The following is a 14003-nucleotide window of genomic DNA, read 5'->3' as shown; positions in this document are numbered from 1 at the left end:
GAGTCAATTAAGCCTCTTTTCTTCACAAATACCTCAGTCTCAGGTAGTATCTTTACAGCAGCATGAGAATGGACTAATACAGAAAATGGGCAATGAGGTAGTGAGGCACTGCTATAAAGATACCTGAGAATGTGGAATTGACTTTGGGACTGGGTAACCAGCAGAGGTTGGAAGGGTTTGGAGGGCTCTGAAGAAAACAGGAAGATGAGAGAAGTCTGGAACTTCCTAGAGATTTGTTGAATGGCTTGGACCAAAATGCTGATAGTGATATGGACAATGAGGTCCAGTCTGAGGTAGTCTCACATGTGGATGAAGAACTTATTGGGAACTGGAGCAAAGGCCACTCTTGCTATGCTTTAGCAAAGAGACTGGCAGCATTTTGCTTCTGCCCTAGCAATCTGTGGAACTTTCAACTTGAGAGAGATGATTTAGGGTATCTGGCAAGGAAGAAATTTCTAAGCAACAATGCATTCAAGAGTTGATCTTGCTGTTTCTAAAACTGTATGCATATATGCATGAACAAAGATTATCTAAAACTGGAATTTGTATTTGAAAGGGAAGCAGAGCATACATGTTTGGAAAATGTGCAGCATGACCATGTGGTAGAAAAGAAAAACCCATTTCCTGGGGAGAAATTCAAGCCAGATGCAGAAATTTGCCTAAGTAACAAGGAGCTGAATATTAATAGCCAAGACAATGTCTCCAGGGCATGTCACAGGCCTTCAGAGCAGCCCCTCCCATCACAGGCCCAGAGGCCTAGGAGGAATAAATGGTTTCTTAGGCCAGGCCCGGGGCTCTGCTGGTCTGTGCTACCTCAGGATGTGGTGCCCTGTGTCCCAGTCACTCCAGCTCCAGCCATGGCTAAAAGGGGCCAAGGTGCAGCTTGGGCCATGGCTTCAGAGGATGCAAGCCCCAACCATTGGCAGGTTCCATGTGGTATTGGGCCTGTGGGTGTGCAAGCGACAAGAGCTGAGGTTTGGGGGCCTCTGCCTAGATTTCAGAGGATGTATGGAAACACCTGGATGTCCAGGCAGAAGTTTGCCGTAGGGTTGGGGCACTCATGGAGAACCTCTGCTAGGGCAGTGTGGAAGGGAAATGTGGGTTTGGAGCCCCTACACAGAGCCCCCACTGGGGCACTGCCTAGTGGAGTTTTGAGAAGAAGCCACCATCCTCCAGACTCCAGAATGGTAGATCCACTGACAGCTTGCACCGTGCACCTGGAAAAGCTGCAAACACTCAAGGCTAGCCCGTGATAGGAGCCAGGAGGCGGGCTTACCCTGCAAAGCCACAGGGGCGGAGCTACCCCAGGCCATGGGAGCCCATCTCTTACATCAGCATACCCTGGATGTGGGACAACAAGTCAAAGGAGATCATTTTGGAACTTTAAAGTTTAAAGACTGCCCTGTTGGATTTTGGACTTGTATGGGGCTTGTAGCCCCTTTGTTTTGGCCAATTTCTCCCATTTGTAATAGGTCTATTTGCCCAATGCCTGTACCCCCATTGTATCTAGGAAGTAACTAACTTGCTTTTGATTTTACAGGCTCATAGACGGAAGCGACTTGCCTCATTTCAGATGAGACTGTGGACTTGGACTTTTGAGTTAATCCTGGAATGAGTTCATACTTTGGGGACTCTTAGAAGGGCATGATTATATTTTGAATTATGAGGACATTAGGTTTGAGAGGGGCTGAGGCAGAATGATATGGTTTGGCTGTGTCCCCACCTAAATTTCATCTAGTAGTTCCCATAATCCCCATGTGTCATAGGAGGGACCCAACAGGAGGTAACTGAATCATGGGGATGGTTACCTTCATGCTGTTCTTGTGATAGTGAGTGAGTTCTCAGGAGATCTGATCATTTTATAAGGGGTTTTTCCTCCCTGCTTCACTCTGCACTTCTCCTTGCTGCTGCCATGTGAAGAAGGACTTGTTTGCTTCCCCTTTCACTATGATTGTAAGTTTCCTGAGGCCTCCCCAGCCATGCTGAACTCTGAGTCAATTAAACCTCTTTCCTTTATAAATTACCTAGTCTCAGGTATGTCTTTATTATTAGCAACATGAGAGTGGACTAATACAGTATGTCTAAATGTGGGAGCTTAAATAAACAAATTAAGATTTGTTTTATTGATTTTACTGCATAAAATCTTATTTTATAAAAATAAAAAAAATGTTCAGGATACATTTGCTAAGTTAATAAAAGGCTATATCCATTTTGATATGTAGTATGAGTGTGAGTGTGTATATATATTTGTATTTATATACATATGTTGTGTATATATGTATATATGCCAATATATGGCTAACAAAATCTTCTGAAGTCAGTGTAATAAGGTTGTTGTGAGAAACTATAAGAACGACCAAACTTTGACATAGCTTGCAGTATAGGAATAGAGTCTGAAGAGGGAATCAGGTACAGAAAGGAACCTTATTTGTTTAGTTCCTTAATTCTGTGTGTGCATATACATAGTATACACCTATACATATGAATATAAACTGAATTATACAAGCTCAAGAATCTAGATTTCTGAGTGACTAAACAGCTTTTAAATGTTATATAAATAATTACATATTTTATGACACTAATGCAATCATGAAGCTGAAGCAACTGGGCATAAAAAGGAATGAGAAATGTCTAGCTTGGTTGATTTTTCTTCTTTATTTTAGGTAGAACATGGCTTTTTCATTGCATTGTTACCAGCAGAATTTTTCTAATGCATATTTAATGGGTAATTTTCATGGTATTTTAAAGAGAAAAACTTATAGTATGTAGTACATAGCTACTCATTATCAGTCATAGAAGGAAATGATGAAACTAGAACAAACGACAGCCTTTAAGGCCCACCTGTACATCCTATCCTATAGCATTTACCTCTGTAACATGACTTATAAATGCCCCTTACACCCCGTGAATCCTGTTTCTCAATGAAGACTGCAATGTTACCAAGATCGAAGTTTGCAACTTCAAATGCTCTTTAAAATCAAACGCAATAAAGAAAGTCCAGACGCTTTTTCTTTCAGTGAGAAAGACTAACTCCTACTTCACTCTCACCTCAATTGCATAACTCAAGAGAGCAAGAGACAACTTCTCTTGGACTCTTCAAATAAACTCTCTTTAGGGATCAGGCCATGCACAAGAAAATAGCTCAGCAGGAATTTAAAAGAAAAAAAGAGAGAGAGAGAGTGAGAAAGTGGGGATAAAAGCAGGAAAGAACCTGAGCAAAACATTACCAGAACCATAATATAACACATGCACTGTCAAACTTTAGTTATTTGAATAGACTCAGGGACAAGGAGTCAATTTAGAAAGTAGGGATCTGGCAGGGGTGGTTTTAAGAAAAAGAATACACATGTGTGTTGGATGAATGGACACATGACCTAGTTTTGGATAAATGAAGCTAAGAATGGTTTATAATTTATGTGAGTCTGCTTCCAGCTAGTCTGAGAGGCAATCTGAAACTGTGTTATCAATTAGGGGCCCATTGATGAATTATATACAGTCTGAAAGAGCCTAAGGCTGGACATCTTACAGATGTAAATATCAGACATGTGATAACCTATGAAGTACATTAATTCTGCTCTGAAAAGGGGCATGAGCTGTACAGGAGGAAAAGGGGGAACTCTGAGGTCACCTTTCACCATATCCCACTCCTCTCATATTACAAATAACTGCTCAAGTATGTGGACTTTGGGATGTAGCCACTGCCTAGTAGAATGCTGCAAAACTTCAAATGCAAGCAAGTCGGTTCTTAAATACCTGAATATTGCCAAAATCTGCTTGTAAATCTAGCTGTGTCAACTGTGCTGAGAACAACTCTTGTTATGTAGTAGGTTATACTTGAGACATGCTCATAGAAATATAAAAATTCAGGATCTCGTCTTTATATTCTACTTACTTCTGCCCTCTCCACACTCTTCTTCCCCACACTCTGAGTTTTCAAACTATCTGAACTCTCTTCCTTAACAAATAAACACTGAAACACATCAGCATTTTGTTGGGATTATTTGTGCACTGAGTTTCAGTCTAAATTCCAGTAATAGGAGGTAATCTTAGTACCACTAATAGGTCTTTAATGCTTATTCCCTGGTCCTCACTTTCAGCTGATGATCTTGTTCTCTAATTCTCTGGAAAAAAAAAGAATCACTAAGAAGGGAGGGTCACTAAGTTCACACCCATCATCACATAAGCATCTCCACCCATGTACTCTTCCTTTCCTCTTCTTGCTATGAATGAACTCTCTGTACTTCTAGGTCCTTTACTGGTGATACAGCATCTCTTACCTAATCAAGGAAAAAGCTCTAGCAATCTTCTCCCCTTGCTCTTGTGTCAATCTCTACTGAATTATTCCCTTTGGCACATAAACTGAGTATAATTTCTGTCAATTAAAAAACATCTTCTTGATCTCATCTGGCCTTCCAACTTTCCTTTAAGCAAATCTCAGGAGTTCAAGTCCTTATTTTCTCTGACTCCTCTCCTCCGTTCTTCAGAGCTTGAACCCTCTAGGATCAGCCTATGATACTATTCTACCAAACAACCCTTGACAAGCTCACCCATAGCCTCTACATTGCTAAATCATATGGTTGGTTTTCTAGACCCTCAGCATACAGAGACTAGGTGACAAAGTTGATCTCTCCCTCTTTCTTGCAACACTTTCTTCACTTGGCTTCAGGGAGACAGCCCTCCTAGTCCTCTTTCTACCCCCCTGACTGCCCTTCCCAGCTCCCTTTCCAGCTTCCTCTTCATCTCAGTGTCACCTCAGCAGTAAAGCACCCCAAGACCCTGGAGCCCTTCTCTTTTCTACCCACGGTCACTTGCTATGTGATCTAAATGAACCTCATGATTTTAGTACTATCAATACACGATGAATCTCTAGCCTTGGTTATTCCCTAGGCTGCAGACTTACACACCCAACTGCTTATGAGGCCCTTTACTTAGATATCCAACAAGCATCTCAAACATAACTTTTAATAACCTGCCTCTCACACAAACCTGCTCTTTTCCCAGCATTCCCCATCACAGTAAATGACAACTCTGTCCTTCTCCTTATAAGGCCAAGGATCTTAGAAGTCCTTCTGGACCTCTCACTCTCATATACCCAGTCCCCCATCCTGCCCACCATCCAATGCACCAGCAAATCCTACCGATTCTATCTTCAAAACATATTCAGAATTCAACTGCTTCTCACCACCTCCACTGTCACTGCACTATTAATGCTATCATCATCTGTCCCCTGGATTTTGGAGTAACTTTCTAAGTTGCCTTCCCCTACTTCTACCTTTGCCTTGTCCGGTCTAGTCTCGGCTCAGTAAACCTTTTAACCTAAGTCAAATCATGTCACTTCTCTGTGTGACTCCTCCACCACATGATGGCTTTCTACCTCATTCAGAGCAAAAGCTAAAGTCCTTATAACTGCCAGTAAAATAAGGCTCTTGGTGACCTGGCCCCGGACTGCCTCTCTGGCCTAATTACTCCCAGCTCTTTCACACCACCACAGTTACGGTGGCCATCCTGCAGTTTCCAAGCACACCAAACAGTCACCCAATTCAAGGTATTTGTCCCAGATATGCTGCCCCCAGATAAACTCAGTCTACAATCCCACTTACTCAGATCTCACCCACAAACCCTTAGATGAAATAGTAAGTCGTCTGCTCCTTCCCCCGACAGCCAACCGTATTCCCTATGTCTCATCTCTGCTTTACTTTTCCTTGATAGCATTCATCATCTTCTAACGTATCACTTGTTTCTATGTCTCCTGGCTCCTGGCCTCCAGATTATAAGCTGTGTGTGTGTGTGTGTGTGTGTGTGTGTGTGTTTTACAGCTCCTGACCTAGAACAAAAAGGAGTACTTACTATGCAGAAGGCATTTAATAAATATTTGTCAAATGACTTGTAGCTGTACTTATTCCTTCCACTTAATAGGTGAGAGGCCATTCTTCCAAGTTATGGCCATATACTAGAGAGGTCATTCACCAGATTCCCCTGTGTAAACTCCCCCCATGGCCTTCTAACTCATTCAGAGCAAAAGTTAAAGTCCATAATCTAGAAGAAAGGCCTGTGTATTCACTAAGAAAAAGTAACACTACTTCTAATAATGAAGCCAAATCTCAACAATGTGCTCATTATCAGAAACAATACAATAAATAGTAAAATAATGCAATGAGGATGAGGCCCTGGTTGCCACAGCCTCCAGATCCTCCAAGATCTGACTCACTGAGGTGCATGGTCCTGGCAGCGGACCATCATTCTGGACCTCAAGTGAGCACACCTCACCCTCAGTCTGCCCAAGCCTGCCCTTTCCTATTGTCCCAGTCGCACAGCCAGGAGGTTAATGGAGCTTCTAGAATCTCAACACCAGACTTAGGATCTATCACTGGAAATATGTTAAGGAAGGTGCTGTCTACTAGAAAGGAGTGAAAATGCATTTGAAAGTAGTCCATAATTCCTTCCTGTTTTATTTTTTTCCCTCATTATAAAAACAACAAATGTTTAATTTAAAATTAAGAAAATTAATAAGGAAGTAAAAAATCTCAGTTTCATCATTAAAAAATAACTATTAACATTTAAGTGTGATCCATCTAGATCTTATATAAATACACACATTTATGTGTGATCCATCTAGATCTTATATAAATACACACTAATTTTTAAAAGTTAATTATTGTATAAATGCACACTAATTCTTAAACCTCGGCCAGGTGCGCTGGCTCATGCCTGTAATCCCAGCACTTTGGGAGGCCAAGGTGGGTGCATCACCTGAATTAGGAGTTCGAGACCAGCCTGGCCAGCATGGTGAAACCCTATCTCTACTAAAAATACAAAAATTAGCTGATTGGTGGTGGGTGTAATCCCAGCTACTTGGGAGGCTGAGGCAGGAGAATTGCTTGAACCCAGAAGGCAGAAGTTGCAGTGAGCCAAGATTGCACCACTGCACTCCAGCTTGGGCAACAGAGCAAGACTCTGCCTTAAAAAAAAAAAAAAAAAGCTGGGTGAGGTGGCTCATGCCTGTAATCCCAGTACTTTGGAAGGCCGAGGTGGGTGGACCACAAGGTTAGGAGTTCGAGACCAGCCTGTCCAACACGGTGAAACCCCATCTCTACAAAAATACAAAAACTAGCTAGGTGTGGTGGTGGGCACCTATAATCCCAGCTACTTGGGAGGCTGAGGCAGGAGAATTGCTTGAACCTGGGAGGCAGGGGTTGCAGTGAGCCGTGATCACGCCACTGCACTCCAGCCTGGGTGACACAGCAAGACTCCATCTCAAAGAAAACAAACAAACAAACAAACAAAACCCCATGAGTTACCATGACTTGTAAAAAACTTAACTACATACAATGTTGGATTACAGTATGTATTTTTGGAACACTTACATCTGATCCTATTCAAAGATTGCTATTTCAAGTCTTTAGACCCAGGAACATCTCTCGTGTACCTAGCAATGTTTTAGGGAAAAAACTGAATTTGGGAATCTGGAGACTCAAGTTCCAGCTTTGCACCCTGTGCAAGTTGTGGAATCCTCCCCGTTAATTTATCTCCCCATTCCATGCCCTTGTCTATCCTCTTTTGTTATTTTTGTAATGAAAACCATTCTCATTTAGCTTCCCTTCTAGTAGTAAACCTCACTTGCTGCAGAGGGTTCCAGATGATCTGACCAATGAAAAAAGATATGCCTAGCAGATTTAGGTTGGATCATTTATCTAGCAGCTATAGTTTTATTATGCCTAAGAAACACGCAACTTACAGCTTGTCCTTTTCAGACCTAATAGATTACATGATTTGTGTATACAATTCCCAAAGACTACCATTTCTGCCCCAAAGTGAGACCTACTGGAGCCCTAAAAGTAAATATTCTGGTCCTCTGCCTTTCTCTTCGGCTTTATGTGTCTACAAGAGACCTGGAATTTGGGAAGTATGGTTCTCCATGTTTAAGGATGCTTTGTCTTTCCAGCAATAAGGAAAGTCTTAGGAGGTTCCTGTGCTTTAGATTTTTTTCTTGGTAAAATCTGAGGATTGGAGATGGTATTATTTCTCAAGTTTCTTTCAGCTCTTAAACAGTGAAGCCTCTAGGTTCTGAGATGTATCAATCAACAAGAGTACATAAGACAAAAAGAGAAATAAGGCGTGGAACTCTAGGGCAAAAAAGTGGAGCTATCAGGTCACTTTGGAGCTATCAGTAGTTATATATAAATACGAGCACCCAGTAGTTATTAACACTGCCTTCAGCTGAGTTCCAATGAGAACAGGAAGAAAGTTCAACCTTGGTATACAGTATTATGGCCCTAAGTTTATTAGTAGAAAAGTTCTTACAACATTCTTCCAGAAAAATCCCAAAACAGATTAAAAATTATAACTAGGGAAAGGAAAGAACATCCAATACCTCCTATTGCAAAGATAACCAGGTCTCTAAAATAACCTTTAAAATAACAGATGTAAAATTCACGAAAAATGAGTTAACAGATTGAAGAGCATAAAAAGGTAGTTGGCATGTACCATATATATAGCTATCTAGTAGAAGCTTAAGATGTAAGCTTGATTTTTTTTTCCCTCTCCCTCTCTTGAGAGTTAACTTTCCAGCAAGAAATATCCAATCTTAAGTATATAATACTTCTTTTCAAAAATTTAAAAAAAAATTTGAAGCAATGTATTTATTCAACTTGAATGTGGTAGAATACAGTTCATCTTTGTAAAACCAATGGATTACTGACCTGAATTTAAGTCTCGTCCTGGATTGAAGGCCCGGCTATTAACAGTAGTAGAAAGTCGATCACAACTAATTGTTCTAGACACATTGGTATTAAAGCTCCCATCAAACCTGAAACAATAGGAGAGAATGAGCAATACTTATTCAGTCCAGAAAAACCAACCAACAAAAATAATGATTTACATTGTGTACAAGATAGATCAGCCCATAAACAATACAACTGTGATTTAGATTTAAATATTCAAAAAAATAATTTCAGAATTGTGGGGGGTCGGCGGGGGGACACCTGCACCCAGAAGGTTTTAGAAATCAAATTCAATTCCAAGATAAAAACAAACAACCATTCTTCAAATCAACTTTTCTCCAATAAACTTAAGTTAGTACTATTGATAAAATCATACAGAAAATAGATGACAAAATTCAAAACAGAGCTACAAAAAAAAAAAAAAATCAGATGGGTGCTCTGACATTACATGTAAAACAGAATTCTTTAAATTATCCTATTGGAAAACCAATGACCAAGTACAAAAATAGACAGTAGTGAAGGATAAAGAATGGGTGTGGAGTAGGAATGGTCTAGATATGAAACCCTGCTCTGTCACTATTAGAAAGATTATTCATTTTTTCTGGGTCTCAGTTTTCTTATCTGAAAAAGATAATAAAACTTATTTTCCAGAGCCATAAAAAAATTAAACATAATGTATGGAAGTTCCTCTCATAGTATATGACACATAGCTTGTACCTGCTAGACTGTCATGCAAATAAGGCAAAAGTCTTTTCATTTCCAGTGGTAGTGTAATGCTAGTACTAGAGCTAGAACAATACTATTATTCTAGCTAGTAGCTGATCAATAAATATTAGTGGAATCAATGATCCATTGCTATAGCAGACAACAATCTGAAAGAACATAATAGGAAAACATACCAGCTTATTTACATATAGTCATTAAGAGTATTTTTAAGTGAATTTCACCCAGGAGTAACAAAAGTGAAGGATCTTGAACTTCTAAGTAAACTATTTAGGATTTCAGATCCTGAGAGGACTCAAAGTTTGTAAGAGATCCCCAAATAAATGCAACTTGAAATGAGGTTTTTAAAAATTTGCGTTAAAATGTAAACTTCAGGAACCACTAATGCAACTCCATGAACCCAAATAGAGAAGCTCTAAAGCTAGGAGAAACATTCCTAAAAAGCAATATCCATTTGACCACTGGCATGAACTTTAAAATCTGTTGATCACATCTCCTAACATATAAGAACTATTACATGGAACTGACTGCACAAGCAAGGGGACTAGGTTTTCACATGGTATGTTGGTTCCAACAGCAAAAGCTAAAAACAGTCTTGCTTTATTTCATATCATCTCAAAGAAGGAAATAGCTGGATTTTAAGAGACTGTTAGTCCAGGCTCTAACCTAGTGCAGAGTTACACCGACAATGTCAACTGTGTCTTAAAGGACACAGTTGCTTCATCAACGTGGCTGCCCTTCCTTGGACCTACTCCAGTTTGTCTAGACGAGAAGACTGCTGCCTCAGAAGCCACAGATGGAGAGAAAAGAAGAGATTAATACAGCAGCAGCTGCTGTGTCCATGCTGGCAAGGCACTATCACTACAACCTCACTTCTCTCTAAGCTATAGCTAGCCACACTAAGTCTATTCCCTCCCAGACATTTTTATAAAGGGAGAGATAATAGTTTAGGCTTTGTGGGCCATAAAGACTGTTGCAACTCCTCTGCCATTGTAGTGTGAAAGCAGCTACTGAAAATAAATAAAAGATTGAGTATGGCTGTGTTCCAATAAAACTTAATTTTCAAAAACAGGTGGTATTCCAGACCTGTTTCACCACTGCTGGTCTAGACCAGGGCAGTCCAAGAGAAGTCTCTGGGATGATGAACATGTATTATTTTTGCACTGTCTGACATGTTAGACACATGTGGCTACTGAGCATTTGAAATGCGGCTAGCATAACAGAGACACTACATTTTCTACTTTATTTCATCTTAATTTGTAAATAGTCACTGAAGAATGGCTACCATATTGGACAATGGAAGGCTGGAAGGTTCTCCTGATTAATTGTCTAGTAATCCTTCAGGTCTCTGTTCATGTATCCCTTCTTCAGAAAGGCCTATCCTGATTGTGATGACTTTCTAAGTCTATGTTAAATGCCTCCATATTCTGTCAAGGCATGTGCCATAATTTTAAATTTACAGTTCTATTCATGATTTTTATAGATCAGGTTCCATAAATAGACAAGAGTGCCATGAAGGTAGGCACCATGTCTTGTTGATTTTGTTCACCACTGCATACATTGCTTAGCATTGTTCTGGTCATAAGCAGGTGCTCATATTAATTGGTCTTTTATGACCATCCACGCCATCCAGGGTGCCTAGTCCTGTTCTGGGCTCCCCTGAAGACTCCAAGAAATCTTAGCAAGTGAGGACCATGACTCAGTTGAATGGTTACAATACTGAAAGTCTAGCTACCTCAGAACCAGCTGGGATGCATGTTGGAATGCAGATTCCTGGGATCCACTGTTAGAGAGTCTGATTTAGTGAGTCTGGGGTGAGGCCAAGGAATCTGACTTTCACAGGCTCCGGAGGAATGAGAAGTGCCTTCCAATCCTGCTATGCAGATTCTTTTAGAAATAAAGCAAAGGAATGGCCTTCTGCATGAGCACAGGTACTTTCCTGTATGTGTCAAAGAGACCGAAGACACAGGATCTTCTGAATGGATTTAGATCAAGAGAACAGGGTAGTTCTGAGGTATGGATGCAGCTCACATCTGGACTTCGCTGTCCAAGTTATGAACCCTTTCTCCTACCCATTTCACAGTTGAGAAAAATGACACCAAAGACCGCAGAGCAAGTCAGGGACCTAAGAGAGACTTGAACCCATCACTCAACTTCTTTCCAGAGACAAACCACATATGATTCCGCATAAGTGATACATAAAGAAGAACTTGCAACTGAAGAGGGTTACCGACAAATCTTCCCAGGAAATGTGTAAACCTGGAGAGAGCCTTTGCCTGTCTGGATTAAGTCTCCACAGACAGCACCTCGCTTTCAGCATCACCCCTTGAGAGAGCTGAAGTCCAATGCTGAGGATACACAGATTTTTCTGGACCTTTGTGAAGTGCAAGCTGGCTCGTGGGACCAGGGACATCAGGGAACTATTATTATAGGTTGTTTTACTTCCTTTGCTGAAAAGATCATCTTCAAAAGCATTAGAGAAAACATTTTTATAACAATAAAAATGACAGTGACTCATTAACAAAAGTAGGTGCTTGATAAACATTTCTCCATCATAAAACAGTTTCATGACATGGTACTTGTCAACAATAATCTACCCGACCTTCTCTTCCCACCGTCTCCTATCCTACACTTCTAACCAAACTGGCCCTTCCCTATGCGCTCTTCTGTTCGACCCCAACTGTGACGCTCTCCAGTGTCCACTCCACTCATTCTTCAAAGCCCAGCTCAACTCTTCTTCTTTCAAATTTCTCCCTAGTACTGGCCCATGATGAGTCCTTCCTCCTCCAAGCTGACTAGTGCCATTCTGCTTCTTAACTATACGCTTGTGTCTTCTTCCTTTTTTTCTTGTTTCGTAATCAAACAACATAATATCACAGTCCTATCCATTAGATACAGATTTTTTTTTTTTTTTTTTTTTTTTTTTTAAAGATTCTGCTTATACCAACAGAACACTAATCAATTGTCTTAGTCCATCTGGACTGTAAACTAGGTGGTTCATGAACAACAGAAATTCGTTTCTCACAGGTCTGGAGGCTGGGAAGTCCATGATTAAGGTACTGGCAGATTTAGTGTCTGGTGAAGGGCCACTTTCTGGTTCATAGACGTGGCCTTTTCACTGTGTCCTCAGTGACAGGGGCAAGGCAGTTCTCTGGGACCTCTTTTGTAAAGGCACTAATGCCATTCATGGGGGCTCTGCCTTCATGATCTAATCATTTCCCAAAGGCCCCTCCTCCTAATAGGATCATGTTGGTGATTAGTTTCCAACATATAAATTTGGGAGGGAGAAGGCAAATATTCAGACCACTGCATCAATAATATTTATAAATAAGATTCATTCTTTGGGAGGCCGAGGTGGGTGGATCACAAGGTCAGGAGATCGAGACCATCCTGGCTAACATGGTGAAACCCCGTCTCTACTAAAAATACAAAAAATTAGCCAGGCGTGGTGGCAGGCGCCTGTATTCCCAGCTATTCAGGAGGCTGAGGCAGGAGAATGGCGTGAACCCAGGAGGCGGAGCTTGCAGTGAGCCGAGATCACGCCAATGCACTCCAGTCTGGGCAACAGAGCGAGACTCCGTCTCAAAAAAATAAATAAATAAAAATAAGCTTTATTATAAATAATGAACAAATTATAGTATTCATTTTGCCTTCCCCCTATACCAAATAAATGTGTGTTACATGGGGGTGAAATGTCAAAAAGTTTTATCATGGAACCCCTATTTGACTAAACCCTACCCATGTAGCTCTTGAATTCTCAATTCTCTCTAAAACCTTTTATGCGCTTGAGAAATTTTAGCTTCCCCCAATGGGACTGTAGGTTACTGGAGGATTTATATTTCTCTCTCATGTCTAGCACAGTTGCTGGAAGGTGGGGCATTCCATAAATTCTTACTGGTTGACTGAGTAACGAGAAAGGGCAGAGTTAAGTCACCAGAAAGCTCTGGGCATTTTATTTCATAATATTCATTGAACATCTACTATATTTCCTAAGAGTCTCAACTGCCGTGAGTTCTCTCACATGTGTTGAATTTCAGCCGTGCAGCATTCACTCGCCAGTCAAGTTAGCATGAAAAGCCTAGAAATCAACCTCACTCTGCTGCTTTTCTCACTACCACTGATGTGCCAGTCAGATGAAGAAGGAGGTGTCAATAGGGGCTTAAGATATACAGGGCTGGGGACCGGCTAGGTTAGCAGGAATAACTACTGGAAGCACAAGTGAAGAGTGCTTATCTTTCTACCCTTCACTAACACTCTAACGCCTACTGCTTTTTCTGGACGCCAGACTCCACACGCAGGGGTAAAACATGCTCAGCCATCCTTGTTACTTTAGCTACCTCTGGTCCCTAGAGGAAGAGTCACCTTGCCAAAGACAGGAATGCATTTTATGCCCATATGCCTTTGAGAAAAGTGACTTATAAAAAGAAACATGCTATTTGCCCTGATTTGGAGAATGTTGGAAATATAAAGCTCATACTTAAGACACTTTATAAAAACATGTCACTTATTCTTAGCGGTTACCTAAAAGATTTTTCATTAAGAAGTGCATTAGCTGCCAGT

General features: G+C 40.7%; 1 protein-coding gene across 2 annotated transcripts in view; it reads right to left on the bottom strand.

Annotated features, from left to right (window-relative positions):
* The window catches only part of CACHD1 (cache domain containing 1), a 228708-nt gene that overhangs the window by 82394 nt on the left and 132311 nt on the right, over positions 1-14003 (bottom strand). For both annotated transcript variants that reach the window (XM_011985473.1, XM_011985474.1), the window contains one exon: positions 8700-8806. In XM_011985473.1, the coding sequence (XP_011840863.1) occupies positions 8700-8806 (107 nt within the window). The remainder of the gene's footprint in view (positions 1-8699; positions 8807-14003) is intronic.

The sequence above is a fragment of the Mandrillus leucophaeus genome, unplaced genomic scaffold (assembly GCF_000951045.1).
Source record: "Mandrillus leucophaeus isolate KB7577 unplaced genomic scaffold, Mleu.le_1.0 Scaffold284, whole genome shotgun sequence".
Classification (NCBI taxonomy): Eukaryota; Metazoa; Chordata; class Mammalia; order Primates; family Cercopithecidae; genus Mandrillus; species Mandrillus leucophaeus.
Note: the sequence above shows the minus strand (reverse complement) of the source record. Positions and strands in the feature narration are given on the sequence as shown.